This window comes from Caenorhabditis briggsae (genome assembly GCF_000004555.2).
Source record: "Caenorhabditis briggsae complete genome, chrIII, whole genome shotgun sequence".
NCBI classification, from domain to species: Eukaryota; Metazoa; Nematoda; class Chromadorea; order Rhabditida; family Rhabditidae; genus Caenorhabditis; species Caenorhabditis briggsae.
The window spans coordinates 3,799,558-3,822,362 of NC_013490.2; the positions used below are offsets into that span (position 1 = coordinate 3,799,558).

General features: G+C 34.7%; 4 protein-coding genes across 4 annotated transcripts; 3 read left to right on the forward strand and 1 right to left on the reverse strand.

The window, feature by feature from the left end:
* Positions 1-647: 647 nt before the first annotated feature.
* Cbr-nas-4 lies at positions 648-3,541 on the forward strand (the record flags this gene model as incomplete). Its single annotated transcript, XM_045243589.1, has 6 exons — positions 648-734; positions 1,437-1,657; positions 1,873-2,064; positions 2,110-2,214; positions 3,124-3,310; positions 3,374-3,541. The coding sequence occupies 6 exons, from the start codon at positions 648-650 to the stop codon at positions 3,539-3,541; spliced, it is 960 nt and encodes a 319-aa protein (XP_045096836.1).
* Positions 3,542-5,673: 2,132 nt separating this feature from the next.
* CBG19664 lies at positions 5,674-6,434 on the forward strand (the record flags this gene model as incomplete). The annotated part of the gene is made up of 3 exons (XM_045243590.1): positions 5,674-5,741; positions 6,031-6,273; positions 6,323-6,434. The coding sequence occupies 3 exons, from the start codon at positions 5,674-5,676 to the stop codon at positions 6,432-6,434; spliced, it is 423 nt and encodes a 140-aa protein (XP_045096835.1).
* A 1,420-nt stretch (positions 6,435-7,854) lies between these two features.
* Positions 7,855-12,553, reverse strand: Cbr-let-756 (the record flags this gene model as incomplete). The annotated part of the gene is made up of 6 exons (XM_045243591.1): positions 7,855-8,497; positions 9,735-9,838; positions 10,725-10,790; positions 10,838-11,237; positions 11,942-11,988; positions 12,392-12,553. The coding sequence occupies 6 exons, from the start codon at positions 12,551-12,553 to the stop codon at positions 7,855-7,857; spliced, it is 1,422 nt and encodes a 473-aa protein (XP_045096834.1).
* A 7,230-nt stretch (positions 12,554-19,783) lies between these two features.
* CBG26501 lies at positions 19,784-19,984 on the forward strand (the record flags this gene model as incomplete). The annotated part of the gene is made up of 1 exon (XM_045243592.1): positions 19,784-19,984. The coding sequence occupies one exon, from the start codon at positions 19,784-19,786 to the stop codon at positions 19,982-19,984; it is 201 nt and encodes a 66-aa protein (XP_045100257.1).
* Positions 19,985-22,805: the final 2,821 nt, after the last annotated feature.

Sequence of the window (22,805 nt, forward strand, 5' to 3'; positions counted from 1 at the left end):
ACTCCAATTTTTTTGCACAAGAATAATAGAGCTTCATTTTTGTAGTGGACAACTTTTTAGGATCAATTTTGGTTTTTGAGATATGCGCCTTTAAAGGAATACTGCGTTTCCAGGTTACGGTAGATTTACGGCCACGGCCACCGGCGTTTCTCTTCCGCATCTTTCATATTTTACACTTGAATTTTGTGGAAGCTCGAACGTTTTTTTCCTATTTTTCTCACGACAAGTTGTCTATGTTTGCTAGCTTGTTACTTTGAAAAACAAGGATATACTCGTTTTGAATTCTTATTGACTGAGCAATGATCTCTTTCAAAAAATGGGAATGAATCAGTCTCCTCGTTCGAAGTGAGTGGACAATAAGTGTCCGATTGCACCGAACTATTTGAGAGCTCTTTTTTGTCGCTGAGCAAAAGTTCCGAAAAAGTTAAACAAACGAGTAGTGACCTCAAACATAACGATCTCATTCATTTTGTTCTTTTTCTTTTCGGTCAGTTTTGGTGGTGTATTTCCGTGCGGAAGACGAGGCTAATCTTACGGACACGCGGAAGGATTCAAAAAAGAAGAGGAAGAAGGATCCGTTAGTATAAAACCATCATGTGAGCAGGAAGAAGGAGAAGAAGAAGCTTCGAGAAAGAAAATTAACAGTTATGCGACAATTGTCCTCCACTTTCGTTTTTGTTTCGATTTCACTGTTTTCTGCGGCTTGGGCGGCTTCAGTTGTGACAAAAAAAGAGGTGAGTGAGAAGGTTTGGGTTACGGTAGGCTACTGTAGTTACTGGTTTGAATTTTAGACTTCAAGATTACTGTAGTTTTGTATAAGGCTTTTGTAGAGTATAAAGGTTCCGGTAGGAATGCTTATTGTTACTGTGGACTATTTCATCTGGGATTTTCAGAGAATTTTTAGATTTTTAGCATTGAATTCATTGATTTTTTCATTTTTTGATTTTTATATCTTCTTCGGATTTTTGTGTTTTTTTCCAAAAATCGAAACTTATAAAAAGTTTGAATTTGGAAATTTATGATTTTTCAGATTTTTTTTTTCGAATTTTCTGATTTTTTTTTGAAAATTTTCCGATTTTGAAAAAGAAAGTTCTAAAACCGCGCTTTTTCAAATTTTCTTGATTTTATAGTTTTTTCAATTTCATTTGATACTGTAGGATACTGTAGGACTACTGTAGTATACTTTGTTGCGAATTTTTGGGTTTTTTTCTAAAATTTTTAAAGCTTTGGACTTTCTTATTTTTTAAATTGATCTCGAAGCTTTCGAATTTTCTGAGTTTGAATTTTTTAAATTTCGAAAAAAAATTTGGTTTTCGAATTTTTAAGCTTTTATATAACGGTTTTCTGAAGGAATTTTTTAGTTTAGAAAGATGATTTTCAAATTCAAAACTTTCCGAACATGATTACTGTAGGCATACTGTACCCTCCAATTCCAGGTAGTCGACAAATCAACAGCCGAATTCGAAGACACTTTAAACGATGCGGATTTCGAAAGTAATTTACATCAAAGATATGATTTGCACACTCTTGGAATCAAAGTAAAAGATGATCCAACGATTGGAAATTACAGTGAAGGAGATATTTTATTAGAAAGTCCCAAGAAGTTTGTGGAAGAGAATAATAAGTTGGGAAGGAACGCGATTCGCCAGATGTACAGGTATTGTAACTGAAATTCTGAAATTATAAATTTCTAAATATTCTAGATTTTTTAGATTTTTGTTTTGAAACTTCCGAACTTAAAAAATTTCTGAAAATTTTTGAAAATTTCGAAAAGTTCAGGAATTCCAACTTTTCAAAAAGAAAGTCAAAATTTTCAGGATATTATAGTTTTTGGGAATTTTCTGAAAATCAAAAAAATCAAAATTTTTCCAGACGTTGGCCAAACGGAGAGATCCCATACACTCTTTCATCTCAATACGGATCGTACGCCCGTGGAGTTATTGCAAATGCCATGAACGAATATCATACCAAAACTTGTGTCAAATTCGTCGCCAGAGATCCCTCCAAGCATCATGATTACCTTTGGATTCATCCTGATGATGGATGTTATAGTTTGGTTGGAAAGTAAAGAGGCGGAGCTTATTTTTTGAGAAAAATAATTTATTTTAGGACCGGAGGAAAACAACCAGTGTCGCTGGATTCTGGATGTATCCAAGTTGGAACTATTGTCCATGAATTGATGCATGCCGTTGGATTCTTCCATGAACAGAGCAGGTACATCGGGATGTTAGGATGCACAGATGGATGATGTTTGGGGTTACTGGATTCTTGGATTTCAAATTTCTAGAGCTCTGAAATTATGTATATTTCAAAATTGTTGAATATCCGGAATGGCTGAAACTTTGAGATTCCTAGTGTTCCAATTTCTGAAATCCAAAAATTCTGAAATTTAGACTTCTCAGATTTTTCCGATTTTCAAAATCTAAAACATTGAAGTTCGGAGAGTTGGGGAATCTGAGATTCAAAAAACTTTAAATTCCTAATTTCTGTATATTCTAGAAATTTGAAATTCCCAAAATCTGGTTTTATAAAATTAAAAAATTGTGTATTTGATTTTTTTTTGTTGAAATTTTAGAGTTTTTCTAGATTTGAAGATCTGAAGTACTGAAATTTCAAGATTAGAAATGCTTTGGGGCCTGAAATTCTAAAAACTTTGGAAGTTTCGGGTCTACAGTACTGACAGCAAAAAATCCATTTTTGACTTTTCATTAAAAAAATGAAGGCCTACAAAAGCAGTTTTAAAATATTCGATTTGTTTGAAAATCTCAGAGTATACTAACCAAAAATAGAGCTTGAGTTTTGTAATTGACGACTTTTTTGCACCTATTTTATTTCTTGAGATATGCGATTTTAAAGACGGGATGCTAGATCACCGAGAGACGCAGACACACCAGGTTATAAAGGCGCATATCTCAACAACCAAAAATAGGTGTAAAAAAGTTTTCAACTATAAAAATGAAGCTGCAATATTGTTGTGCATATTCTGAAATTTTCAGACACAATGAAACATTCTGAAGCCCTTTTGTAAAAGTTCAAAGTTGAGTATTTTCCACAAAAATGTCAAAATATGATATTCTTCCTGTTCTGTATAAAAAGTATGTTCCTAAATTCTGAAATTTCCAGACAAGACCGTGACAGCTACATCGATGTCGTCTGGCAGAATGTGATGAATGGAGCCGATGATCAATTCGAAAAATACAATCTGAATGTCATTTCTCATTTGGATGAGCCATATGACTATGCCTCTATTATGCATTATGGACCATACGCATTCAGTGGATCAGGCAAAAAGACCCTGGTGCCAAAGAAAGTAAGTTCGCTAGTCCGCTCTATTGAACCGTTAGAATTGAAGTTTGAAACAAAACAATTGCAGTCTGGCTCCGAAAGAATGGGTCAACGTGTCAAGTTTTCGGATGTTGATGTTCGGAAAATCAATAAATTGTACAATTGTCCATCTGGGGGATCTTCAAATTCCAATTCCAATTCCAATAACAATCAAATCAACACAAATTCCATCGTCAACAATCATCCTCAGGTTTGAGTGTGCACCACCTACAGTAGTCCCCGAAATGCTAAAAATTAATTAATTAATTTTGAACTCTAAACTGTCGGTCTCTTATCTTTTTTGTTTTGCTTTATTACTAGAGCGATTTTGCTGTGTGTGTTAACTAACCGTGTGCAGTGTTCACTGTTTGCCACACTTGCAATAGAAACGCCTAGACAAGTTTTTGTCCGTAGAGCGCATTTGCTTTCTAACCAATTTTGAAATTTTTGCAGTCTCGATACGCGGGATTGCCTTCTTCTAACCAAGCAACTAACAACAATCGTCGGATGATTCGTATTTTTGGTTAAGTGTGCCGTGATTCCTGTTTTCTGTTTTTTTTTCGTTTGCTGTGCTCCTAAAAAACGGGATTTGATCTCTCATTTTTCTTTGGTTCTAATGAGTTTTTTCTTTTTCTCAGTTTGCCGGTTTTTGTGTTTGTCTGACTGTGTGTCTGTGTGTCCTAATAAATTATTTTCACTTGCTTTTTTAATAGATTTTTTAATTTTAAAAGAGCGCACTTTCAACTAAAAGTCAAAAGTTGAAATTTTAAAAAATTTCAAAAAGTTTGAAAATTTTGTTGTCAAGGTTTTAATAGAGCACACTTGCAATTAAAATTAAAATTTTTTAGAAAATTCGAAAAAATTGAAGAATTTAAACTATTAGTCTTTTCAGGTTTCAATAGAGCGCACTCGAAGTCAAAAGTTGAAACTTATAAAAATTTCGAAAAGTTGGAAATTTTAGGTTTTTTAGGTTTCCATAAAGCACTCTTAAATTCATAGTCAAAAGTTGTAACTTTTGAAAACTCAAAAAATTTTAAAATTCAAATTTCGGTTTTTCAGGTTTCAATAGAGCGCAATTGCAATGGAAAGTCAAACGAAATTAAATTTTTTCGAAAAGTCTAAAAATTTTCTGCTTTATATTATGCTTGTCTGAGAAAAAAAAATGTTAGAGAGTATTTTTTGCAGTCTGAATAAGGTAATGATATCGAAGCGGAGAGCCTAAACAGCACACATACGGTGGAGACGCAGACACTTTTTCTCTGCGTCTCAACCTTTTTTCTCAGACAAGCATAATAGGTTGCAATAGATGGCACTTGCAATTTAAAATTTAAAAAAGGAAATTCTTCTAAAATTCGACAATTTTAAAAAAATTAAAAATTTCGGCTTATTAGGTTTCAATAGAGCACACTCACTTGGGTTCAAGCCAATGGGTCAGAAATCGCGCCCCAGTAAACGTGAGATTTTAGAAAAAAATCGCTGCTGAATTATGTGGCTGAGGATCAAACTTTTAAACGTTGCACGAAAAAATCACGCGTTGCAACTCGTTGATTAAAACTAATTAGGTCAAATCCACGTCAACTTTGAAATTTTTAAATTTCTTCTGGCCTAAAAGTTATTTGGGGCGCGTTTTTTGACCCCTTGGCTTGAACCCAAGTGCACACTTTGAAGTCAAACATTGAAAAACTTCGAAAGTTCAAAAAATTCAAAAAATTAAAATTTCTGGCTTTTTAGGTTTCAATAGAGCGTTCTTTCTATACAAAGTCAAAAAAAATTCAAAAAATCCGAAAAATTTAAATTTTTGAACAAAAATAAAGGATTCTAAAGGATTAAAAAAACAATTCATTTAGATTCTGAAATTCTGAAACTCCTAGAAACTGAAAAAAAAGAAAAAGTATTTTATTACAGAAGAGAATCAAATTTCAAATTTCCCGCCAATTTTCCTTTCGAAATTTTTCCAGACCGAACCCTGCGAAGACTTAACGTGGCGATGCAGATTCTGGTCCCTTTTTTCATACTGTCAACGACGAGAAATTCGAGCGATAATCTGTAGAAAGTCTTGTTCTATTTGTAAATAGCTGTTAGCCTTTTTTTAGAATTTTCTCAGTCCTGCCATTTGTTTCGTTGCCCCTTTCATTCCTTTCAAAAAAATGAACTCTGCTCACTGTCTGTTTCTCTGCGCTCTCTTCTCCTCACACACACACTCTCTCTCTCTCTCTCTCTTGTTCTCTTTTTTGTTTACGATAAACATTTTTTTTCTATGTCCTTGTAATTCTTATTTTCGCAATAAAATTACATTTAAAATCTGTTTTATATTTTCAGACAAATATCATAAAACCAAAAAAAAGAAGAATGTCTGGAAAAAATCGAGTTGCCGCCAATTTGAATATGCTATTCACCCATTTACCGCTGATTCAGAGGTAATATAATTGTTTGAAATCCTGAATTTCTGAAATTTTGAAGTTCTGAAATTTAGAGATTCTGAGATTCAGAAAACCCTAAATTCCTTACTTCTGTATATTCCAGAATTATTAAGTTTTCAAAATCATAATGACAGAAGTTCTGGATTTCAAAGATTTTTGGAATTCCTAAATTCTGAAAATTTGAAATTCTGGGTTTCAATTTTTTTTTCAAGACTCAATACATACATATTTATGAAAAAAAAACAAAAATTAATTTATTCTCCATAGAGCACAATTGTGTTTCCAGATACTCTGCCGCAGCTTCCCACGGATTCAAGATCGTAGAAGTGAGTATTCCATACTCTGAATCTGCCAAAAATCTTCGTGACGCTGCGGACCAAAACAATCTGAAGCACACTTTGATAAATGCACCGCCCGGAAACTGGGAACACGGATTCCGCGGATTGGCCGCATTGAAATCACAAAAAGATGAATTTCGAAACAGTTTGGATACAGCTATCGACTATGCAAAGACGCTCGGATGTACAAGGTAAGGGAGACTGAAATTCCAGATTTCATTTCTAGAACATTTTTTTCAGAATCCATGTGATGGCTGGAATTCCAAAAACCGCTGATGACGTGGCGAACGCTTCAGAAGTCTACTCTGAAAATGTTCTTTTTGCTGCTGAAAAATTCAAAGAGCAGACTTGATCTGTCTAATTGAGCCAATCAATGAATACACAATCCCTGGATATTATTTGAATAATTATGAGGAGGCGGTGAGATTGATCGAGAAAGATCAATCGAAGAATTTGAAAATTCAATATGTAAGGTGTTTCTGAAAAATCTGAGAAAATTCAAAATGTTCAGGACACATTTCATGCTCAACAAATCAACGGTCAGATTGGAGCAACGATGAGAAAATTGAAAGAGCACATTGGTAGGTTTCAATTTCAGTCGGTCAAAAATCGGGGACCGCCGGCCGACCGAAATTTTGCATTTGCGCGTCACCATGCCAGAGAGTGTTTGCGTACGAAGCATCGTGCGTCGTAAAATAAGCTGCTGCGTACGCAAACACGCTCTAGCATTTTGACGCGCGATTGTGAAAATTCGGTCGGCCAGATCGGCAATCGGCTAGTTCCGGATGGAAGCCATAAAAGGGAACTTCTTTAAAATTCATTTTTAGGATACATCCAAGTAGCTCAGGTTCCGGCTCGCGGAGCATGCGATAACCGTGGTGAGCTGGATTACAATTTCGTTTTTGATGAAATTCGAGCGATCGATTCTAACTGGATCATTGGTGCAGAATATGTCGGAAACTCGAACGAGTCGTTCAATTGGGTCGAAAATATGGGATGCAGTTTTTAAACTTTCTTTCAATCTAATAAATTGTTTTGCTATCTGTACCCTGACTCTAAAACATTAAAAAACATAACATTATTAAAATACATAAAAACAAAACAAAACATTAAACTCCAAAATACATCCAAAACATTGAATCTTACGACATTTGAAATTTTCTAGGTTTAGAGTTACTGTAGAAGAGTGGAGAGTAGGAAAATTGAATTTCCCATCAGATTTCACCCTTCGGAGTCTGTTTTCTCCATCATTATCCCGAATTACTGTACCTTGGTGTTTGCGGACACCAGACAAAGACTTTTCCGACACGTCGGCGCGCCGATCGAGTTCTTAAATTTGCTCGTCAACATGCCAAAGAGTGTTTGCGTACTCAGCATTTTATTTTACGACTCATTTTTTGGTTTTGTGCACCACGTACGCAAACACTCTCTGGCATGTTGACGAGCAAATGCACGAACTTAGTCAACTCGGCCGGCGGTTGCTGGTTTTTGGCCGACCTAAATTGAAAAAAATCTGAAAATCAATATCTCGAAAACAATTTCAATTTGAAATTTATTAATTTTTATGCATAAAAAGAGCTACAGTATATTCAAAATACAGTTCGAAGAAAAAAGTCACCCGCTTCGATGGGAATGAAAAGACACGTGGCACTTTGGGGTTAGAAAGGAACCTAATTTAAAGGCGCATGCGCCTTTCAATCAGGAGGAATTGCAAAAATAAGATCATTAGAATGAAGTAAAAGTATAAGGGGGTATCAAAAAGAGAGATCTATTCACGGGTATCGTTGATAATTGACATTCTGACGGTTGGGATTTGACACTGTCTGAGCGATACTGGGGTACTGTAGCTGTGATTGTTGTTGACGGGGATACTGTTGTTGTTGCTGCTGATACTGTAGCTGCTGTTGGTAGTACTGTCGTCGTGGATCATCTGGAGGAAGCTGAGCAATCTGAGCGGCAGTTGGGTAGTAGGGGGCGGAGCCAGATGAAGATGGTGGAGAATACGAATGCACTGCTACTCGTTGGTTTTGTTGGGTCTGATGGTATTGGGGCTGTTGAGAATTGTGATTTTGAGGATGATGGTGGTGATGGTGATGGGAATGATGAATCGGAACTGGAGTAGTTGTAGAAGGAGACTGATAATATGGATTATAGGCAGGACGAGGAGGCGAAGCAGGAGCTGGAGCGGCTGGAGGATTTCCACCGTATCCTCTAGAAGATGTTGGATATTGAGGATATTGAGGTCTTTGTTGAGGTGGTCGATAGGTTTGATATTGATATGGAGTTGGAGTCGTCATTGCTGCTACTACTTCGGCTCGTGCCGCCGCCGCTGCTGCTTCTTCACGTAGCCGTTGACGTTCGAGATTCAAGAGGTGCTCCTCGGCGCGCAGGCGTTTCAGTTCTTGGCGACGGGCTCTGGAAATTGAGACTTGAAGAAAAAGGAGGGGCAAAAGGGAAGTAGTAAACCTATAACTTTTACGAAATTTCAGTAAGAAAAGTATAAGGCTTTTGAGAATTTTTACATTTAAAATCACATATTTATTCACTAAAATTTTTCTCGGAATATTTCTTTGTTTGTTTAGAAGCTTACGTAAGCTTATTAAGCCATATAACGCTCAAGCTTATAGTCAGCTTGATACGGGTAAACTTAATGAGCTTAAGCTTAGGCTCGACTAAAATGAGAATTCTGCCATTTCGAAACAGCTAACCTATCAGACTCATCAGGGATGAAGATGTAACAAAATGTAAATGGAAAAAAGAAAAGCAGTGAAACGTAGATCAATATGTTGATTTAATAAAAACTTCACTGCTTTCCGTTTTTCCATCTACATTTTGTTACATCTTCATCCCTGATGAGTCATGGGGAAGGTGAGAATTTATCGAACCATTTTAAAAAAAGGGAGCAGATCAGAGTTTTCAATGAAAAAAAATAATTTTCTCGAGTTGAACGAGTTTTTCATTGTCAAGTTAACAAATTTGAATTTCTAGAAAAATTCTAGAAATTTTCGATTCGTTTGTAAATTTCAGAGTATACTAATCACAATTAGAGCTTCATTTTTGTAGTTGAAAAGTTTTCTGTAGCTATATTGGTTTTTGAGATAATCGCCTTTGAAGACTGGGTGTCTGCGTCTCGTCTCTCTCGGGGATTAAGCGTTCAGTCTTCAAAGGCGCATACCTCAAGAGCCAAAATAGGTACGTTGCCAATTATGAAAAAAAAGCTCTATTTTTGTTTAGTACACTCTGAAATTGTCACACCAACTGGAAAAGTTTGAAATGCTTTTGTAGGACTTCAAAGTTAAAATATCAATCCCGAATGTCTGGATTATTTGATTTCAAAAAAATTCAAGATTCTGAAAAAAGAAGACTCACTCTCTCTGTGCTTCTTCCCTCCTCAACCGATCTTCTCTTCGTCTCGTCTTCTTTTTCTTATTCTTTTTCACTTCTTCAATCAACTTCTTCTTCGCTACAGCACCAATCTCCACTTTTGCTCGCAAACTGGAAAATTTGAATCTTCAGGATTTTTTAATTGATAGGTCTGTTTTTGAAGATTTGATGAGAATGGGACTTTACTTTAGATTTAATTTCTTTTTAGAACTCTTCCAGAATTCCAGAAAAAGGTTTTCCTGAAGTAAAGTCCCTTGTAAATACTTACTTCGAAATACGATGTGGGTTCGGTGGCTTCGTGACTTGTGGTCGGAAAAGTGGATGGCTGGGCGGCCGGTGGTACATGGTTGCTCCAACCAAATTGGTGACGTCCTGGAAAAATAGTTTTACATTTCTAAATTTTCTGCTAGAATTCCTAGTTCCTGAAATTCAAATCACAGAAAATGGAAAATTACCATTTTTTGAAATTCTAAAAAAAGACTTATAACTTGTCCATTTCTTCTAAAATTTTCAGAGATTATAAACCAAGTATAGAACTCTATTTTTGTAGTGAACAAGTTTTTTGTACAAAATCTTACTAAAGAGATACAGTATCCCACCAAGAGTTTACTAATTTTACTTATTTTTAGTCGAAAATGGTTAAGTTTGAAGCCCTACAAAAGTGTTTTAGAAAGCTTCGATTTGTCTGAAAAGTATTAGAGTATACAGAACAAGAATTGAGCTTTATTTTTGTAGCTGACAACTTTTTGTACCATTTTTAGTTTTTGAGATATGCGCCTTTAAAGACGGGATGCTTGATCACCGAGAGAAGCGAAACGCTGGCACCCAATTTTTAAAGGCACATAGCTCCAAAACTACGGTTGCCACAAAAATGTTGCTAACTACAAAATTAAAGTCCTTAATTTGTTTAGTATACTCTAAAGTTTTCAGACAAATTGGAAATTTCTGGACTACTTTTGTAGGACTTCAAAGTTTTTTTTTCAATAAATACTACTGAAATTATGTGAAAAATGGTTTTATTCAAGGCTTTGTACAAAAATGCTGTCACTCATATACAATTTTAAAGGACTGGACCATGATTTCTCAAATTTTCAGACCCAATGAGCAAGTATTCGGATTTTCTCAGACTTCCGAAATTGCCCAATTGACCATTTTTCTACATATTTTTTGGTCTGTTATGTAGAACCCCTAAAGACTTTGAAATTCAAAAAAAATCCGGTCTCTCCGTTTTTATTGGTTTTCAAAAAAAGTTACATACATTCCCATTCGGAACTCCATGCTTCAATCGATCAGTTTCATGATGAACAACCAGGAAATGACTGGCCTGAAAATTTCTGAAACTTTTCAAAAAAACCTTTTTCGACTACTCACTTTCCGTCGCTTCTTAGTGTTCGGTCCTTTTCTGGGTTTTCCACTCCTTCGAAATTCCAAATACCACGGATTCTCTTCCTTATCTCCATACAAACAACTGGCATATAAATTGTAATAATTCTCCATCATTTCCTCCAAAAACACACATTCCGTTGAGAAATTCGATGACGGTGTTGCATATAATTTTCCAGATGGATCCATACAAACAAAATTCTTTGTCTCCACCCCTCGAATTGATATCAGACTGATTGCAACGGATATGAACTCAACTATACTGTATTTTGAGTTTTCTTCTTTCGTTCCGTGCACTTTTACTTTTGTTGAACCATCTTCTTCGTCCTCGTAGGGTAGTAATTCCAACCATGTGCCAGATCGACAGAATAGAGCACCTCGACGGGGTCTGAAAGGATTTAGATTATTTCAAATCTGAAAGTCAAATACGATTTGTAGGAGTTCTTGCTAAAATCCTACTTTTTAGAAACTCAAAAAGTCCAAAAAATGTTCAGGTTTAAATTTTTGAACAACGCAAATTTGGGAGTTATCAAATTTGAGCCAGTTTATCTCGTTTCTTGTAAAAGATATCAAAAAGTGGTCAACTGACAAAATGTTTACGATAATGTTAGCGATATTTTGTCAGTTGACCATTTTTTGACACCTTTTTCAGGAACCGAGATAAATGTGATTGATAATGTCACACTTATAAACAGTTCGATGGCAGATCATCGGGGGCCGGTCAATGTTTCTTTTAGAATCAAATCTTTTGGACCAACTAAATTAGTTACTATATGAACAAGTTACAAGCCATAAGTGGCTAACCCGCGATCTTCGACTGTTTTCTCGGCCCGTTTCGTCTGTAACTTTGTTCATAGACAAGATACGGTATTCTAAATAGTATCATTTTGTAATACTTATCGACTGCTGTCATAGCCAATAGCCTTTTGAATTACTTGTATGGATGGGAAGCTCATCAGTTTCATTAGAGCCACAAAATAGTAAAAATTCAAAAACTTAAAGTTTTATGAACTACAGAAGTTGATGATGCTTCAATATATTTTGTGAATTATGACTTTAAAATTTCAATTTTTGCAATTAAAAAAAACTCACTCATGAGCGGGCGACAGTCCTTGCTCCTCTTCACCTGCCAGCTGTTTCTGGAATATCGAACATTAAAATGACTTGGCTTATTCATAGATTTGGTCATGGCTTAGATTTTCAGATTTCTCGGTAATTCAAATTTTAGGTAATCTTTAAAATTCAGAACTATTTAAAAGCTCAACGAATTCAGAAAATCCAGATATCTGCCCTAGTTTGTTAACTCCACAACGTCTGAAAATAGCAGAAATTTGGATTTTTGAGGTTTCTTTAGAATTTCAAAAATCTCTAAAACCTAGATTTCGGAATAAAATAAACTGTTCAATTGAAAAATTGTGTCAAAATTCTATTTCTGGAGTTTAGAACATTTGGAAAAATGATTACAGATTTTATCTATTTTTCAAGTCAAAAGCTTTTACAAATTCTAGAAATCTCCAGAATATTTTAGAAAGTATATCTTACCCGAATGCGTTCGACTCTGTACGGTGCACATGTATTGATCTGATTTGTATAAAACGGCGATCTATGAAATCCCTCTAAAAATGGTGGGAGAGGTGTTGTGAAGAAGTGCGAATTGGCTGCTCCACCGTACGAAACTATAGATGAGGCGGCAGAAAAGGCCATATATTCATCTGAAATCAAATATTTGAAATTAATGGGGAAAATTGAAACTTGCAAAAGAAATTTGAGCAAAAAAGTGCGAGTCAACAGTAAAAGGGCAAAGCGGGGTGGGAGCAAAAAGAGAAGAAAAGAGCAAGATTTTCGGAGGAGGAAACGGAGCAAATAAAACGGTACAAACTTCCCTTTTGTGGCACGAAAATGCTCTCGATATGTGGGGGTTTTTTGCAGAAAGATGAAGAGGAAAAGGAAGAAAAAAAAGAGGAGATTGGAATGTAAGTAATGCCTTTAGTTTGAGTTTCTCTGAGAGAGAAAAATGAACAAACAGAATTTCTGAAATTCCAAAATTCTGAAATTCTGACTTTCTGAATTTCTGAAAATAACAGAACTTTAGAATATCAGATCTTAAAAATTCGGTGTTTCAGGATTTCAAAATTTCAGAATTTTGGAACTTTTGATTTTCAGAATTTTTTTCTGAATTTCAAAAATCCTGAGTTTATGAATTTCGAAATTTCAGAATTTAAGGATTTCAGAATTCTAAAATTGCGGAATTCCGGAATTTCAGTTTTTCTGAATTTCTGAATTTCTGAATTTCTGAATTTCTGAAAATAATATAACACCAGATTTTTGAAAATCCTTTAGAACTTTAAAAACTGTGAAAATCTCGTTATTTTGAAATTTCCGAATCTCAAAAATCTAAAATTGGAACAAGCCAAAATAAAGACCTTGGAATTCAGAAACTTTTTACTCTGAGATTTCCGAAAAATCGAGAAAATCCCGAAATTTATGAATCTCAAAAATTCAGAAAATTTCATCAGAAATCTGGAACTTTGTTTTTAAAATGTTTTAATCATATCCCTTGAACCTTAAGATCTCAGAATAGAAGAAATTTCAGATTTTTAGGAATCCTTCAAAATCTTAAAAAATTTTCAAAGGTCGAAAACCCAGAAATCTAAAATTTGGGGTCTTGGAAAAATGGGTCAAGGAATGACAAATAGTAATATTTTTCTTGGGATAGGGAGTAAACAGAACAAACGCCCACTTGTATCCATTTACAGATGTATTACTGAAATTGGAGCCAATTTTTTTTAGAATACTAAATGAAAAATATTTATGAGGTGAACTCTCAAAAAATTATATTTTGGCTATTCTAAAGGGCTCTGGAAGGTTTTGGACTTTCAGGAAGTTCTGGATTCTGGAATCCAGAAGTTGCCGGAACCATAGACGTTGAGAAAACAGCTAGATTATTCTTTCAGAAGGCTCTGGAAGATTCTGGACTTCCAGAAACTTCTAAGACCAAAATTTCTGGACAGCACGAGGATTTCAAAAACATAAAGATCAATTAAATAAAAGAGAAATGGAAGTGCCAACAGAGATGATAATTGATAATCAATGGGGAGGTGATACTAACACAGAGAATCTCCTCCTCCCTCACTTTTCTCATTTTCTCAGAGAGAGAAATCAACTGATGGAGATGAGACAGTTGGCTCCATATCCTCAATGTTTTATCTCATCGCTTACAAAACGACTGATCTCTCTCTCTCTCTCTCTCTCTCTCTCTCTCTCCCTCTCCCTCTCTCCCTCTCTCCCTCTCTCTCCCGAAACAAGAAACTGATGCTCTCGGGTTACCTCTCTCGGCCAGAAACAAAAAAAAATGAGAGGGGAGGGTGGGATCTAAAAGATTCAGAAGATCGAAGAAGAAGACACCGATCCAGTTGTCTTGACATGTCGATAACGAGGAGTTGAATGGGAAACAGCAAAATTTGAGGTAAGGAAGAAGGGGGCAAACATGGGGTCAAACACGATTGAATGGGAAGAGAGAATGGGATGAAGTGGAAGAAGAAATGGATGAGGGTGGAGGATAGAAGAAGGTGTCTAGACTAGGATCTTGAAGGTTCCAGGATTAAGAACGCCTGGAACCTTTTCTGGCCAGCATTTTGACGACCATTCGAGCTATTTTGGCGGCTACACACATTTCCAGAAGCTCAGGATTCTAGATTTGAAGAATTTTGGAGATTCTGAGGATCAGGAACGTCGGAAATTTTTTTCTAATGGAAAATCGTGAAATTTCAACATTTAGACTAACAAACGTTTGAAGAGCCGGAGATTCTGAAAGTTCAAAAACTTTTTCAGATGAACTTTAAAAATTCCAGAATCTTTTAGGATAACTTGGGTTTCCAGAATAATCCAATTTTTACAAGCAATTGTAAATCCCAAAGACTTTTCGAAGAAACAAGGTTTTTGCTCTTTTCCAAGAGATTACTGTAAACACTCTAATAGAAGCCCTCCTCCCCAAATCGTCAACTTTGAGCCCTCATGTCTCATTTCCTGTAAAAGATATCAAAAAGTCGTCAATTGATAAATTACTTATCATAATATTATCAACATTTTATTAGTTGACAAATGTTTGATATCTTTCACAGGAACCAAGATAAATTGACTCCTAGTTTGAATTTAGGGGGTTCTTCTATTAGTTTACGGTATCTTATGAGGCCTTCCAAACTTGAGAATCTCAGAATTATGTTAAATTGGGATATACTAACTTTACAAAAACACTTTTCCGTCTGAATGATTCTAGAAAATTCTGATTTTTGGGTTTAAAATTTGGATCTCTGAAAAAGTCTTTTCCAGTGCTAATACAGTCAAAAAGCACTGAATTGATTCACAAGAGACGGATAATCAAAATCCTCGAAATTCTCAGAATATCAGAATTTTTAAATTTTGGAGTTTCTGAAAATCTTAGAATTTTCAAAACTTCTAGTTTCGAAAATTCTCAATCACAGAATTTCCTTAATTTTGACAGAGTTTGAGATCCTAAAACTCCAAGATCTTAAATTTTTGAATTTATTGGGATTCCGTATTCTTAGATTCTGAAATTCATACATTTCTAGAAAACACCTCAATTCAAAAACACCAAAATAAAATCCCAAGTGTCCACAAAATGAGGTCTTCCCCTCCCTGATGACGTCGTCAACACTTTTTGAACTGTTCCCTATGACATCCTTTTCCCCTTTAATCACTCCCAAGTGACATAGAGCGACTATGGATGAGAACTCTTTGTTCCAGCCAACCAAACAGATGATGATCAAGCAAGAAATAATTGACATGAACTGACAGAAGGAGAAAAAGAGACTCTTCTTGTTTACCAGTGTGTCTGATCAGAATCATCACAAACGAACAAGTTGTAAAAGTTGGGAAGAGCAAAGAAGAGTGTAAAGCTGTCACGAGAACAAGAGGAAGAAGTGGAAGGCCGACGGGATTCAGAAGACGTCAGAATTCTGAGAATCAAACTCTCGAATAATTAATGTCCAAACAACGCATGGAAGCTCTGGAATCAGGAATTCTGTGGAATGGGGTTTTTTCTGAGTTAGGATTCAGGAAAACTAGATTTTGGTCATTGGAGAACTTGAAGATAGTTATAGTCTATTGTTCGGGAATTAAGATTTCTAAAATTCGAAAAAAAATTCAAAATATTAAACGTTGGATGGTAATACATATTCGAAATTTGGGGATTTCACAAAATAGGAACTTCTGATATTCAGACATAATTTGAAAATTTCCGAATATTGGAGTTTCATAGTTTCATAATTTCAGAAAACTCAGAAACTCGGAATTTCAGAATTTCGGAATCTAAGAATTTCGAAATTTCAGAAAATACTAGAATTCTAAACTTTTAAACTATTATATTTTCAAAATTGAAACTCCAATATTCTAAAAATCCTAGAATTCTAGACCTAAAAATCTGATTTCTTCAGAATTTTCAGAATTTTAAGATTTCCGTACTTCAGAATTGCGGAACTACAGAATCTCAAAACTTCGGCATTTCAGATTTTCAAAATTTCCGAATTTTGATTTTTGATAAATAGGCTTTCAAAAATTCAGAATATCAAAATTCTTGGACTTCAAAATTTCCGAATTAAGAGTTTCAAAAATTCCAAAACTGCTAGAAGATTCTCAACAAAGGCTCCAGAACATTGCAAAACTCAAAAAAGGCATTAAAAATTGTCCACTTTCTCTCTTTCTTCTCGAAAATAAGTTTTTCGAAAAACCCCAAAAAGTGGTGGCGACTCTCCCGGGAGACTGATTTGTCACCGCGCTTTTTTGATTGAAACCCTTTGGAGAGAAAATGAGAACAGCAAAAAGAGAGCATTTTTAAGGGAAAAGGAAAAGAAAAACGGGAGAATGACAAAATTTAGGGAAGAGAAAATGAAAAAAAAGGGGAACAGCGAAGGAGAAAAGATTGTAATGAGTCAGCAAAAATGGGGAAGGTTTTCGTACTAGAAACAGCTGAAAACTGAGAAAAGAACGTCTGAAATTGGTTTCCTTTCCGAAAACCGATTTTAAAAAATTTTTTTTTAAAGGTTTTCGCTTCGAAAATAGTTTCCCTACCAGATTGCATCTTTTTAGATAAAAATCAGTGGTGTGTAAATCGGGAGAAAATCGGGTATCAAACCATTCGATATATACCAAATATTTTGGATCAAAACAACATTTTTATTTTTATTATATAGTTCTTAACTGATGATCGATGTTCTGGTAACCTGGAAATGTCATTTTCAATTAGAATATACGGGATTTGATTTGATTCTCAGATTTTTTGAAAATCTGAAAATTGGATCCAGTATTGAAATTTGAGACAGCCAGAATTTTGTGAATAAAAAACCCCAGAATTTCAAAGATTTGCAAAAATTCAACCTTTTGGTCAAAGTTAGAGGCCCGTCTTTTACAGATTTTTTTGTAATTTTCAATTTTAGAAGAGCTAGATTTTCGACTTTAGCAGATTTTTAGAACTTAAGATTTTAAAAAGAAAATTTTATGCTGCTTCGAATGGTACAAAAATCGAGACCCTAGCGGCAAAATGGACAGAGTTATGACCAGTTTTTGTGCTAGTTACGCAGTTAGAATGATCATAACTCGGTTCCTGATAGAGCTCTGATTATGGTACCATTCGAATCAGCGTAAAATTTTACATCTAACACGCCTAAAATCAAAAAGGATAGTTTTTAGCGAAATTCCAAAAATTTTAGAAAAGCTACATTTCAGAATTTCTCAAGACTTTGAATTTAAAAAGAAGCTGAATCTTCAATGTTGGAAACTTTTAAAGTTCCAGAATTCTAACTGTCTCAGATTTTCAGATGTTTCGATTTTCGAGGAAATGGAAGACCCTCAAAATCCAGCTCTTCAAAACTTTTGATTAAGAAAATCCAGAGACTAGGTAAAAATTCTGAACTCAACAGCAAAAAACAACTCAAACTAGAAAGAAAGTCTTGAGATCTACTAGTAGTGAACTTTGAGACTAAAGGGATCTGACTAGAGATCAAGAGGCGCAGAGAAAAATGACAATTGACGTCGGGATGAGCGAAGAAGAAGAGGAAGAAGAAGGAAACTCGAAAGTTTGGTTGTCTCGGCGAGGTGTTGTCCTGGGTGACTATTGCTACGTGGAGTCTAACAGCTGACACTTCTTCTTCTCCTTCTTCTTCTCCAGATAACGTGACGTGGCAAAGAGATTAATGAGAAGAGCGTAGAGTTGGGGGTAAAAAGAAGAAGAAGAGATTGAGAAGAGATTGGGATAAAAGATACGGTATGGTGTATACCACACCCAAGAAGAAGTGATTGATGTCTTCTGAAGAAGGAAGGAAGAATAAGAAGAAAATAAAATAAGAGAAGAAGAGGAAGAAAAGGACATATGCAAATTGAATGTGTGGTGGTCAATTCACAAAATGAGGGAAATAGTTCAAAAAACGAAATGAAAAGAAAAGTGTGAATTGATTTTTTGGTGTCAGAGGATTCTATTTTTAGGATATTCGGAATTCTTTGGATTCTTGGGAATCTTAAAATCGGAGACAGTTCAAATCACCGAGGTTTGGAACGCGTCGAAGGCGCCCCAGTCAAGCTAATTTGAATTCAAAATCTTATAAATTTCCAGATTTCAAAATCTAGATTTTCTAAATTTGGGAATTCCAAAAATTCCCAGTTTTTAGAAACTTAGGGCCTCCAAACTTTAACGAAAATTTATCTCGGATCCTGTAAGAGATATCAGACAGTTGTCAACTGACAAAATGTCTTTGATATTATGATAAATATTTTATCAGTTGACAACTTTTTGATATCTATCAGAAAATTAGATAAATTGGCTTAAAGTTGGTAGCCCTGGATTTGAGCTATTTAATTTTTACTATTTAGTTTTGTTTTTTTGCTGAACCAAAAATTCTGATATCGTAGATGAAAATTTTTACTCAAAATGTATGATTTGGGGCCCCAGAAACCGTTCGAAATGCAAAAATCTCAAAATCTGAGACAATTAAAATTTTGGAATCGTTTGAATTGGCAACTTCCCCTTTTGAAGATTCAGAATTGTTCGATTCATACCTTGAAAAATCTGAATTTCTCATATCTGGTTTTCTTTCAAAATTGTGAGCAGTTTATGGATGTCCTAATTTTCAACAATAACGCTAACCTCTAGTAGAAGGGTCCCCAACATTGACCAAATGTATCTCGGTTGTTTTGAGAGGTATAAAATTTTTGTTAACTGATAAATTACTGTTGATGTTATGATAAACAATTTTTCAGTTGACCACTTTCTAGTATATTTTACAGGAAACGAGATAATTGTACTCAAAATTGACAGACTCAGATTTACGAAATTCCAAGTTCAAAATGAATCATAATTTTGAATATTTAAAGCTTTTAAAAGTTGAATTCATAAAAATTTTGAATCTCTGAAATTTCAAATTCTCAACATTCTGTACTTTTCGATATAGAATTCCGGCTATCTCAAAGTCTAAACTTTTCAAAAAAAAAAGGAAAAAACTAAAAATAATAAAATTTGGATAGTGGACTGATTTTCAGATTCGCCGAAATTCTGAAAATTCAAAGAAATAGGATGAACCATATTCAAACAAAATGACACAACATCTTTTTTTCGGAACTTTGATCCTTGATGGGGTTATTCATTAGTATTTCTTTGCATTTTTACCAAAGAAAAACCCCATGAAAAAACCTACCGTAACCCTGACCCAAAACCCATTATCCCCCTCCCTCTAGTTCAAACTTCACTTTACAGCCAAATTTCTCTCTTTATCTCGTCAAAAAAAAGGGGAGAGGAAGAGGAGGAATAAATACTTATAATAAATCAAGTTTTCTCATTTTGTCACTCACTACTCAACCTCCCTTTAAACTCTTTCTATTTTTCTCTTTCTCTCTGGATCACTGGAAAACGAAACGAGTAATAAATCAATGAATGTTTTCACGAACCGCCGAGAGAAGAAGAACCTTCTGGATCTATTGGGGATCGTGAAATCCAAAGGGACCATCCGATGCCACCCGGTCAGTCGGATTTATTTCATTCGGAGGATCGTAAAAACACTGGAAAAGCTGAAGTTTCTAGGAGATGAGAAGAGCCTTAATGATTATGTACTTTTCTTTCAAGGATCATAAAAAAACTGCAGATGCTTTAAAAAAAGAAAAATCTAGGGAGTAAAAATAGTTGCTTAAAGGCTGGAAGATTCTGAAAAAATCAACATTCTGAAAATTTCGATAATTCAAGATTTTGAGATTCTAATACAGTTTCGGCATTCTGAGAATGATCATGTTTGGAATTCCAAATGGCTTCAAATTTTCTAAATTAAAAGATTTCAATTTTTTTTTCGTGAAATTTTTGAGGATTTTGGATTTTGAGATAATAAGATTTTGAATTGCTGATAGTGAGACGGCTTTGGCATTTTGAGATTCTGAAAGTTGGAAACACTGAGATTCCAAACTTTTCTCGAAATTCTAAAATTTTAAAAACATTCAAATGTTGAAATTTCCAGAAAAAGTAAATACTTGAATGCCACAACTTGGAAAACAGTCAAATATGAAAATTTTGTCTTACAAAATACCATGTAAAAGATATCCAAAGTGTTTTAACTGATAAAATATTGATAATATTATGATAAATACCGTAAACACTATAATAGAACGCCACCCGGACCGTCCACTTTGAGCCTATATATCTCACTTCTTTTGAAAGATATCAAAAAGTTGTCAACTATTAAAATGTTTATCATGATATTAGCAACATGTTATCAATTGACCACTTTTTGATATCTCTTACAGAAAATGAGATACACGGGCTCAAATTCGAAGATTCGGGTGGCGTTCGATTAGAGTGTTTACGGTAATTTGACAGTTGAAAAAATTACAATACTTTTTTACAGAAATCGAGATAATTGAGCTCAAAGTGCTTCCAAAAATGAAAAAAAAACAAGATTCTAGGTTTCCAAAAAGAACCCAAACTAAAGTCTCTTACAAGCGACTTCTAAAAACTATGTGTTGTTGCAATTTCTTCAAAAAACTGTCAACGGTTTCTCTCTCTTTTTTCTTCAATTTTCGGTTGTATAACACGGTTTTTATTTTTATTTTGTTGCGCAGAGAGTGGAGGACTAAACCTCCTCTCGCTTCAATATAAATTGTTTTATGACTTTTGAAATGGAGGGACAAAAAATCGGTTTCTGGGGGAAAAAGAGAATCAGATGAGTGGAGGAAAAACAACGAATTGTATTCTTTGATTGTTCTTCGGGTTGAAATTCCAGAATTTCAGAATTCCAGTGTTTCAGAACTTCTGAATTTCTGAATTTCCGAATTTCTGAGCATCTGAATTTCAGGATTTCAGACTTTAATAATAACAAAAATTCAGAATTTCGGATTTTCAGGTTTTCAGATTTGACAATTCACAAGTTCAAAATATCAGAATTCCGAGATTATAAGATTTCAAAATTTCAGGATTTCAGAACTTAAGAATCTCTTAATTTCAGAATTTCAGAATTTCCGAATTTCAGAATTTCAGAATTTCAGAATTTCAGAATTTCTGAATTTCTGAATTTCTGAATTTCAGAATTTCAAAATTTCAGAATTCCAGAATTTCAGAATTTCAGAATTTCAGAATTTCAGAATTTCCGAATTTCAGAACTTCAAAATCTTGGAATCTTAGAATTCTAGAATTTCAGAACTTCCGAATTTCAGAATTCCAGAATCTCAGAACCTCCAAAGCAATACTGAAAAAAAATTCAACAAGGAAGAACATTCTGCATTTTTTGATCCAAAAAAAAGGAAAATTTTTGAAAATCAAATCAGAAAAAGAAGCAGAATAGAGCTCAATCAGTCCCAATGACCCCAACTTTTTAGTTTTTAGTCGGCGAGACGATTTGGCGGGAAATTGAATTTTGGTTCGCCTTTTTTTGTTCTAGGAAGAAAACGGAAATTTTAGTTTTTTTTTGGATGGATTTGCAACAAGAAAAAAATTCAGTAGGAAAAATTCAGAATTTTATACATCAAAATCTTTTGGTGACAGAATAAAATGGGAAATTGAATTCCAGAAAATTATGGAACACTACTATATAGCCGGATTTGGCTCTTCTAGAATTTTCCAGAAAACTTTCAAACTGAGTAGTTTGGTCCAATGGGAAGGAGGAGACACTAAATGATAAGTGAAGTGCCAATTGTCGCGTTTTGATTAGAGATTGGAAGAGTGAGAGAGTGTAGGGAAAACAAGAGACGCAGAGAAAATGAAGAGCCATGAAGATATATGTGACGTCAGAAGAAGAAGGTATAGGGAAGAAGAAGAAGAAATGATACACGCGTCAATTTGACACCAGATGATTTGTTTTCTGGTGTTGTCTTCACTCCTGGTTCATCGAGACAGTGGTGACGACATGGAGGATTTTCTGGGAAAATGAATTGGGTCAAAGGTGCAGTGCCTGGATTATAGGGAGTCAGGAGTCTAGGAAACCATGCGTTTGAAGGATTTGAGGATCTGATGGATCTTGTAGAATCATGATTCTGTGAAGCGTCAACTACATTAACCTAAAATTTCATCATTTTTTAGATTTTTTACCGTAAAACTGTACTAGAAGCGACGGCTCTTCTATTATTGCAAGGTACCTCTGGAGGGCCTTTCTATTATAGGGACCCTTCTATTTTTCCGGTCATTTTAAAAATGTTTTCTTTCAAGCATCTGTAAATTTTGGAATTTCCGGAAGATTTTTCCATGAAAACGTACGGGAATTTTTAATTTCATACAACACATTTCGAAGAAGGCCCTTCTATTACAGGGTGCCTTTCTGTCTTTCCAAGCCTTTCTCGGAGTGTCTTCTATTAGAGGGACTCTTCTATTATACTGGCCCTTCTAATACAAGTTTTACGGTATATCTATTTTCATTGATTTTCGGCGACTTCTTCTGAATTTCCCTTAAAAATCAGAAAGTTTGATAGTGATAAA